The sequence below is a fragment of the Chlorocebus sabaeus genome, chromosome 16, assembly GCF_047675955.1.
Source record: "Chlorocebus sabaeus isolate Y175 chromosome 16, mChlSab1.0.hap1, whole genome shotgun sequence".
NCBI classification, from domain to species: Eukaryota; Metazoa; Chordata; class Mammalia; order Primates; family Cercopithecidae; genus Chlorocebus; species Chlorocebus sabaeus.
This window is the reverse complement of record NC_132919.1, coordinates 27,076,396-27,085,173: the sequence shown is the minus strand read 5'-3', so window position 1 is coordinate 27,085,173 and position 8,778 is coordinate 27,076,396. Positions and strand designations below refer to the sequence as shown.

The 8,778-nt window shown below is 50.9% G+C and overlaps 1 protein-coding gene across 1 annotated transcript; it reads right to left on the bottom strand.

The window, feature by feature from the left end:
- Positions 1-2,050: 2,050 nt before the first annotated feature.
- On the bottom strand, positions 2,051-8,088 carry ERAL1 (Era like 12S mitochondrial rRNA chaperone 1). Its single transcript, XM_008010842.3, has 10 exons — positions 7,775-8,088; positions 6,694-6,821; positions 6,503-6,580; positions 5,111-5,157; positions 4,889-4,950; positions 4,610-4,722; positions 4,272-4,520; positions 3,983-4,132; positions 3,813-3,893; positions 2,051-2,680 (listed from the first exon to the last, which is right to left on the bottom strand). Exons 1-10 carry the CDS (start codon positions 8,055-8,057, stop codon positions 2,558-2,560), a joined length of 1,314 nt encoding a protein of 437 aa, XP_008009033.1. The 5' UTR covers positions 8,058-8,088; the 3' UTR covers positions 2,051-2,557.
- Positions 8,089-8,778: the final 690 nt, after the last annotated feature.

Below are 8,778 nucleotides of genomic sequence, written 5' to 3'. Positions count from 1 at the left end.
AGGTGTGGTGGTGCATGCCTGTAGTCCCAGATACTTGGGAGGCTGAGGTGGGAGGATCACCTGAGCCCGGGGGGTCTGCAGTGAGCCGTGATCACACAACTGCATTCCAACCTGGGTGACAAAGTTAAATTATCTCAAAAAAAGGAAGAAAAAGAAAAGAGCTCTGAAGAGGTGCTAGGAGCTGACTAGACAAGAAAGGAGGGAAGACCATGCTAAGCAGAGGGTTACATGTGCCAGCGTGCTGTGGCCTCAGGAAATAGAACACCTCCACAGGACCCAGAAAAGGTTGGGTCTCTTCTCCCACTTCCATCCTGCTCTAGTCTGCCCCTGCAGAGGAAGGGTATAAACTGCCTTCCAGCACACAGACCAGATCTCTAGGTTAGGGAAGAGGGAAGGGCGGGTCCCCCAGAATGGGGATTCTAAACAGCGGAGGCCCTGCTTTGAGGTGCCTCTCCCCTACCCCAGAGGCAAAGAACCAAACAGTGTTAGGCTCTCACTGGATGTGCTTTGAGCTTTGAAGAGCAGACCCACAAGAGCTGGGGATTCAGCTGCTCTCAAATCTCCTAGCAGAGCAACCCCCAAGAGGACCTTGCCAGGGCAGTACTAGGCAGAGTCTCTCTGCCTGCCTAGGTCTGGCCTCCTTGGGCTCATCATAAACACAGGGACAGGGGCTGGGAATAGAAATTTAGGCTAACGGGTAGTGTGAGCTCGGCTGCCAGACAGATGCTGGAGATCCAGCTGCCAGGACCCTTCCTGCCCTATATAGAGAGATTCAACTAACACTGCCCACCACCACTGCAAAACAAAAAAAAGCAAAAACGAAAAACCTTCCACCAGGGATCTGACCAGCAATTAAATGCTGATGGATGGGATGAGGCTGTTCTTTCTCATTCCCAGCCCAGCAGAGATGACGAGCTTCTTGGAGATGGGAGTGAAGGGTGAACCTCAGGGTTAATGTGGTCCTTGAGAGAGTTGTGAAAAAAGGCCTTCTAGGGAGAGGGGCCAGTGACCCTTGTTTCGTGGACTCTAGCAGGGCAAGGGTTAAGAGGCAGGGCCAGGAGAAGTGCCCCACCCAGAGGAGGGACCAGTATGTTAAAAGGCAAGCAGCTCAAGGAAGAGGAAGGGACAGATCCTCCCTGCATCCAAAGGCCTCCTCAGTCTGCAGCTCCAGCTTTAGGTAAGTGCACCTTCTCTGGGTCTGTCTGCCTGTCTGCTTGTTGGTCTGACCAAAGGGAGCCTTCTGCATCATTATGCCATCTCTGGCTTGTTTTAACACTGGCCCTGGGTCCCTGTGAGATCTCAACAGACCCTAGCTCCAGTCCCCTTCCCATAACCCACCTGGGCTGTGCCTGACTACAGAATCAAGGAGATGCTGGCCTGGGAGGGAGCCGTAGAGCAGGGAGCAGGGAGCTGTGTGTGTCCAGCCCTGACCTGTTCTGTTCTGCCCCCAGCCCCCCACAGTACTTTTCAAGCCATGCTTCCTGTACCCCCAGTGGGGCCCTGGCTGGGATATCATCATATACTGTAAGTTTGCGATGAGACACTACAGTATAGATGATGTACTAGTCCGGGCACCCCCAGCTCTGGAGCCTGACAAGGAGGACAGGAGAGATGCTGCAAGCCCAAGAAGCTCTCCGCTCAGCCTGTCACAGCCTACTGACTGCCAGGGCACTTGGGAATGGCAAGGAAACCGTTACCATTACTGAGTTTAGTAATGGTAAGGGTTCTCTTGCTACATCCAGAAAACGTGCCAGGAAGAGAACTCAGGACCCTGGAGCAGACTACTGGAAGGGAGACTCCAGTTCAAACAAGGCGGGGTGAGGGCATGGGATGGCGGGTAGGGGAGGGAATAGATACACATTCTCTTTCCTGTTGTAAAGAAATAAAGATGAGGCCAGGCACAGTGGCTTAAGCCTGTAATCCCACCACTTTCAAAGGCCAAGGCAGGAGGATTTCTTGAGCCCAGGAGTTTGAGACCAGCCTAGACAACATAGTGAGACTCAGTCCCTAATATTAAAAAATAAAAATAAATAAATAAAAGGAATAAAGATGAGAACCAGAATGCCTGTCTTTTATTAGTATCCAAGACTGGGGAGAGGGATGGGGTGGGAGAGATCAAGAATTGGGGAGCAGATGGGAGGCGCTACCTCATTCAGGAGACACGAGTTCTTATCCAAGTACAAGGTGAAGGAAGTGAGGGCGGGAAGAGAAAATCTCCCTACCAGCAACAGCGACTCAGGGAGAAACTGGGCCCATAGCTAGCTGGAGGTAGGGTGATATTGCTCCCACCAATGAGCCATCTTCTTAGCTACACCTTTGTAGCTGTGGTCCCAGGCAGAGGAACCACCTGGAAACTGAGCTAAGGCCAGTTCCTTTTTCCAACAGGAGACACAGCTGGGCAGGGACTGTACAGACTCAGCAGGGCCAGGGCAGCTAGCAGCCAGTCAGTGTTCATGTCTCTCACCAGTCCCTGGAGGGTCCCCAGCCAAGGACAGATCTGGTCAGTTCCTGCCAGCAGCTTGAGCTGGAATGTCCTGGGAGGATCAGTAGAGGGTGGTCACTTGAGGAGCTTCACAGAGAGGTGGATGTCTACATCACAGAGGAAGATGTTCATGAGGTCGCGGCCTGCCTCCTGTGCTATCTGGGAGATCACATGGCCCTTCGGACCAATCAGCAGTTTCTGAGGGTATATGAAAGAGAAGGAAGACAGGAATGATGGCACATGCCTGTAGTCCCAGCTATTCGGGGGGCTGAGGTGAGAGGATCCTTTGAGAACAGGAGTTTGAGTTCAGGCTGGGTAAAAGTGCAACCCCTCTTTTAAAAAAAGAGAGGGTGGCCAGGTGCGGTGGCTCATGCCTGTAATCCCAGCACTTTGGGAGGTTGAGGCGGGCAGATCACCTGAGGTCAGGAGTTCAAAACCAGCCTGGTCAACATGGTGAAACCCTGTCTCTACAAAAAATTAGCTGGGCATGGTGGTGGGCACCTGTAATCTTAGCTACTTGGGAGGCTGAGGCAGGAGAATCACTTGAACCCGAGAGGCAGAAGTTGCAGTGAGCTGAGATTGCGCCTCTGCACCCAGCCTGAGTGACAGAGCAAGACCCTGGCTCAAAAGAGATTAAAAAATTAAAAAAGGAGAGGGTTAGGTGCAGTGGCTCATGCCCATTAATCCCAGCACTTTCGGAGGCCAAGGTGGGTGGACTGCTTGAGCCCAGGAGTTTGAGACCAGCCTGGGCAACATAGTGAAACCCTTTCTCTACAAAACTTTTTTTTAAATTAGCGGATGGTCAGGCAGCACTTTGGGAGGCTGAGGCGGGCAGACAATTTGAGGTCAAGAGTTCGAAACCAGCCTGGCCAACATGGTGAAACTCCGTCTCTACTAAAAATACAAAAATTAGCTGGGCATGGTGGTGGGCACCTGTAATCCCAGCTTCTTAGGAGGCTGAGGCAGGAGAATCACTTGAGCCCAGGAGGCGGAGGTTGCAGTGAGCAGAGATCGTGCCACTGCACTCCAGCCTGGGTGACAGAGTGAGACTTTGTCTCAGAAAAAATAAAAAATAAAAAAATTAGCTGATCCCAGCTCCTCAGGGGACTGAGGCGGGAGGATTGCTTGAGTGTGGGAAGTCAAGGCTGCAGTGAGCTGTGATCCCACCACTGTACTCCAGCCTCAGTGACAGAGCAAGACTGTCTCAAAAAAAAGAAAAGAAAAAGAAAAAAGAGAGAAGGACATGGTCCTGCTCTCAGGGCTCCAAGCTAGGGGAAGAACTCCTGTCAAATATAGTCTTGATCTCTCCTCTGAGCCTCATCTCACTTACCATATAAGATTCTTTGGGCACCAGAAGCTTCTGTTGGATAACCAGCTCCCCACCTGGTCCTTCCTCCCATACTGCCGTCTTCTGTAAAGGGAGACAAAAGATTAGTCAGTCATACTCCTGGGTAAAGGTGTGTGTCTGGTAGAGAGCCCCCAGAACCCTTCACTCTGTACCTGCTGTACATTGTAAGGCACTTCCTGAGGCAGGTGCTCTAGGAGTTTCGCTCGGATAATGTTGGCGCAGATCTCTTCTGGTGTCTGGCTAGTGAGGACTGCACTGTGGTACTCCCAGGGCCCTGGCTGGGCCTGTGTCAGGAGATATTGCTGTAGGAACAGAGGGAATAGATGGGCATCTTAATCCCAACCAGGACTTTTCTCCTCATTTTTGCTTCCAGGAGGAAATTAGAGGGCTGTCTTCATATGGTAGAAACCAAGGGCCAGACTATGGCCAAGACTAACTGACCTTTAGTGTTTTCACATCCTCCTGGCTTAGGGCTGACAACATGAAGATCTCCTTGAAGTGGGGCCAGCCAATCCTCTGAGGGTTTCCCACAGATAGTGTGTTTGCGTCCTTAACTGCTGGGCTGGGGCAACGGGTACCAGGCTGTGAGTGGAAGGCCTGCCTCATCTCGAGCTTTTTGCCGTTGACCACACCTTCAGTGAGGGCTGCCGTGAGCTCCAGGAGAACTGACTTCCGCTTCAGACAATCTATCTGGACATGGGGGATGGGCAAAGGGTGTGTGGTCAGAGATAGGGGACTTGGAGGGAAGTAGACCCCTTCCTCGGGTGGGTAGTGCTCACCTTGTTCATGACCAGGACACTAGGGATCTGGGAGAACTTGGTCAAGCACCTGAGCAACTGAGGGCTGAGCTGGTTCCGTGTCCACTTGTCCGAGACATCCACAAGAACCACAACTGGAAGATGGCAAGGCAAGAAGAAGGAAAAGGAAATGGTCACTCTTCCTCCTGCCCTGACAAAAGCTTACATGGTATGGGCTTGGCTTTCGCCCCACAAACTACCAAGGAATGAAAGGCCATGACCCCTGTAAACTGGGCTTAAGGTTCCCATCCTGAACCTAACCAAGATCAGCAGATTCCATGCTCTTCCATGGATCTTCCAACAAAGAGAGCTCCAGGTGGTGCCTGAGGGACAGACATACATCAGTCAGGAAGGGTCTTATGACTCAGGCATTTCTGATGAGGGATGTTGTATGGTAAAGGGGTTTTCCAGCCCCTATAATGGAATCTCCCCACCCTGTTTCAGTACCTCCCCCCATATCCACCCCAATTCCACCACCGTTACCTCTTCTGTTTACCAGGACTGATAATGCCAGGTGTGTCAAGTAGAATCTAAAATCAGGAAAGTGAGATACCCAGACCCCAGAAGAAAAGATTATGACTGGGAAGTGAGAGAGAGGCTACCTGCGATGTCAGGAGCCTGCCCTCCCTCCTCAGTCAAGCTATTATTGACTTTAGGTTTATATTTTGTTTTTGTTTTTTTTTGAGACCGAGTCTTACTCTGTCGCCCAGGCTGGAGTGCAGTGGTACCATCTTGGCTCACTGCAACCTCTGCCTCCTGGGTTCAAGCAATTCTCCTGCCTCAACCTCCTGAGTAGCTGGGATTACAGGTGTGCACCACCGCACCCGGCTAATTTTTGTATTTTTTTAGTAGAGACAGGGTTTCACCATGTTGGCCAGGCTGGTCTTGAACTCCTGATCTCAAGTGATCCACCCGCTTTAGCCTCCCACAGTGCTGGGATATGTGCACTGCACCCAGGCTGACCTTAGGTTTTTACCATTCTGCTTTGATGGCATCTTGGAGAAAGACAATGACTGTGAATATAAGGAAGATTAGGAAACAGTAAACAGAATGAAATCGGCTGGGCGTGGTGGCTCATGCTCATAATCCCAGCACTTTGGGAGGCCGAGGCGGGTGGATCACCTGAGGTCAGGAGTTTTGAGACCAGACTGGCCAACGTGGTGAAACCCCATCTCTACCAAAAATACAAAATTAGCCGGGCCTGGTGGCACATGCCTGTAGTCCCAGCTACTCGGGAGGCTGAGGCAGGAGAACTACTTAAACCCGGGAGGCAGAGGTTGTGGTGAGCTGAGATTGTGCCACTGAACTCCAGCCTGGGCAACAAGAGTGAAACTCCATCTCAAAAAAAAAAAAAGAGAATGAAATCTTTCTGACTAGATGCCAGGGGAGGGCAAGGTAGAGACAGAACTGTACCATGCCTAAAGGAAGAGGAAGAGGAAACCCCCTTTCCTGGCCAGGCATGGTGGCTCACGACTGTAATCCCAGCACTTTGGGAGGCCGAGGCAGGCTGATCACGAGGTCAGGACATCAAGACCATCCTGGCTAACATGGTGAGACACCGTTTCTACTAAAAATACAAAAAATTAGCCAGGTATGGTGGCGGGCGCCTGTAGTCCCAGCTACTTGGGAGGCTGAGGCAGGAGAATGGCATGAACCCAGGAGGTGGAGCTTGCAGTGAGCCAACATAGAGTCACTGAACTCCAGTCTGGGTGATAGAGTGAGACTCCATCTCCAAAAAAAAAAAAAAAAAAAAAGAAACCCCCTTTCCTCAGATAAATGAATGTAACCATCATCTTCTTCAAGGCTGATGGTAAGGGAGACCCTCTTAGCTTCACCCCCTGTCCTGTTTCAAGGACTCCCTTTGTAGGTACCCACCACCTGGGTCTCCTTCTCTGTGATGACCCCCAGAGCTTGGCAGCGAGTGGTATGCACCTTCTTGGAAACAGGGAACACCTGCCATGAACAAAGGAGTCTCAGTGAGGTACCAGATCCCTTCAAGACCATCCCTGAAGGCATGGCAAGAAGTAAAAGATGTAAAGGGTAGGATGGTCAAGGGTGTAGCATACCTTTCGGCCCAGTAGCTGGTTGGAGAGTGTTGACTTCCCTGCATTCGGGGCTCCCAGGAGGACCACTCGTAGGACCCGGGGATTCTCAGGCATATCAGGGTGATGGACCAAGAGGAGATCCTGCTCATCTATGTGCAAGTGGGAAGAGGCGTGAGACATAGTGGAATCTGGATTTCCTGTCAGGTGCTTGTTCCTGCCCGCCCACAAAGGGAGCAGGGATACAAAATTAGTGCACCAGGTTGAAGGCACCTAGACCTGACTTTGAGACTTTGTTTGGCCCTTAATTTACATTAATTTATAAAGTAACTCTCTGAGCCCTTTAGTTTTCTCATATGTAAAATCGAGTTGATATTAACGGTACCTACTTACCAGCTTATAATTTTTTTGATGACTAGCAATTGTGTAAAACAACTCAGCACAATGCCTGGCACTTAATAGTCAATTACTGCATGTAATTCTAATGTGTAGCTGTGCCTGAGAAGTGTATGTACATTTAAGCAAGCTGGACTACACAAAGCCAGATAATTCCTCAGCTCTCATTCTCTCACCCTACTAAGGGTACTATGAAGGCTCTGCAAGCTTTCCCAGTCTTTTTTTTTTTTTTTCTGAAGGAGGGACGGGAGGCAGGGCTAGGGGTCAAGAAGGGAGAGGGCCCAGCCTTTTTATATTGTCTCCTTATGACACCATTTTGCAATGACCAGTTTGTGTCCAGTCTCCAATACCGGGCTCTGAAGAATAAAGTGTGCTATTTTCCAGGTGCAACTGTGTCTTGACAAGTAGATGAAGCCCAACATGCATTTATTGGATCAAATTTGCTTCCCATGTCAGGGTGCAGAGCCATAGTTCTGCTTTGTCTGTGGCCCTTCAATCTCATGCTCTTTAGTGAGCGCCTCTGGTTGTGAACAGATCGTTTCCTTCTCCGACTCAAACTGTTATTTCTCTCCTGTGAGATTTTTCATTGCTCGTCCCTGTCAGGGCCTCAACACCGTTTTCTATAAAATAGAATCAAAGACAATATCCCCAGAAACCTTTCAGTGCTAAAAACGTGACAGTTCCGGGAAAACCTATCAGGGCTCTTTACCTGTGTGCATGGACACCGCGGGGACGCAAGAAGTCACCGAACTGTCGCGCTGAGAGAATCCGAGGAAGTGGTCCAGGGCAGAGCCCTGGCCATAATTCCGAGAAGCCGAAGCTAAGCGGGGACCAGAGAAAGCGGACCCCGCAACGCAGGACACGCACCTCCGTTGGAAGCTTAAGGGTGAGGAAAAAGGGATCACCCGCTTCCTCGCGACATGAGGGCCCACCTGCCAGACCCTTAACACCTCTTGAACAAGCCCAGCCCCGCGCCAACTGGGGGCAGCCATTACAGCCGCAAGGCACTCCGGGAACCGACCAGGAGCGTTCCTACGATTGAACGGAGCGGCTGACGAACCAGCGAGTAGGAGAGAGGTAGGTCGGCCCAAATGGAAAGCCGAGACACAGGAGATGTGGGCGGGAGGAGGAACCGCTCTGGAGACTGGTCGAGGCAAAGGAAGGGGGGAAATGTGTATTTAGAGTCTGTGCAAGTATGGTGGTAGTTTTGGACTCCCTTACACAACGTATTTTTTTCTTCTGCCAAAGTTTTGTAAAAGGCCCTTCTGGCCACGTCTCCTAAACTACATTTCCCATGAGGCCAAATAGCAGAAATCGTCGTTCCATCGAGGGAGGAATGGTTGTGGGACTGGTAGGGGGCGCTGTTCCGCCTGTCCCCATAAGGGTTTTGTTGTTGTTTGTTCCTAGTCCTTTTCATCCTTTGGCCTGCGGGATCCTCTCCCAGCCTTACTTTGCCTTGCCCTAGAGGTCAGCAGTGGCCCCGGGCTGTCTGCACCTTTGCTTTATACTAGGCTCCTGGAAGGAGTGGTCCTTGGGTCGGTGTTTGGGATGAAGAGCAGGTGTGGATTTCCCTCCTGTAAGCTTCGGCTACTGTCTCCTATCTGAGGTCATTCCTTTATGGAGAAAAAACAGGGTTTGCAAAGGAGGAAGAAGCAGCTTAGCCACCTAAGCTCTCCTAGACCGCTCTAGCAGCCAGAGAAACTCCATTTACCT

Excerpts from the sequence above, each read along its gene's own strand:
- ERAL1 (XM_008010842.3), bottom strand. The coding sequence starts at position 8,057 with ATGGCTGCCCCCAGTTGGCGCGGGGCTGGGCTTGTTCAAGAGGTGTTA. Across the intron at positions 4,951-5,110 it reads AGTCCTGGTAAACAGAAGAG|GCACCACCTGGAGCTCTCTT; the intron begins GTAACGGTGGTG and ends TCTGTCCCTCAG. Across the intron at positions 4,133-4,271 it reads AGGATGTGAAAACACTAAAG|CAATATCTCCTGACACAGGC; the intron begins GTCAGTTAGTCT and ends CTGTTCCTACAG.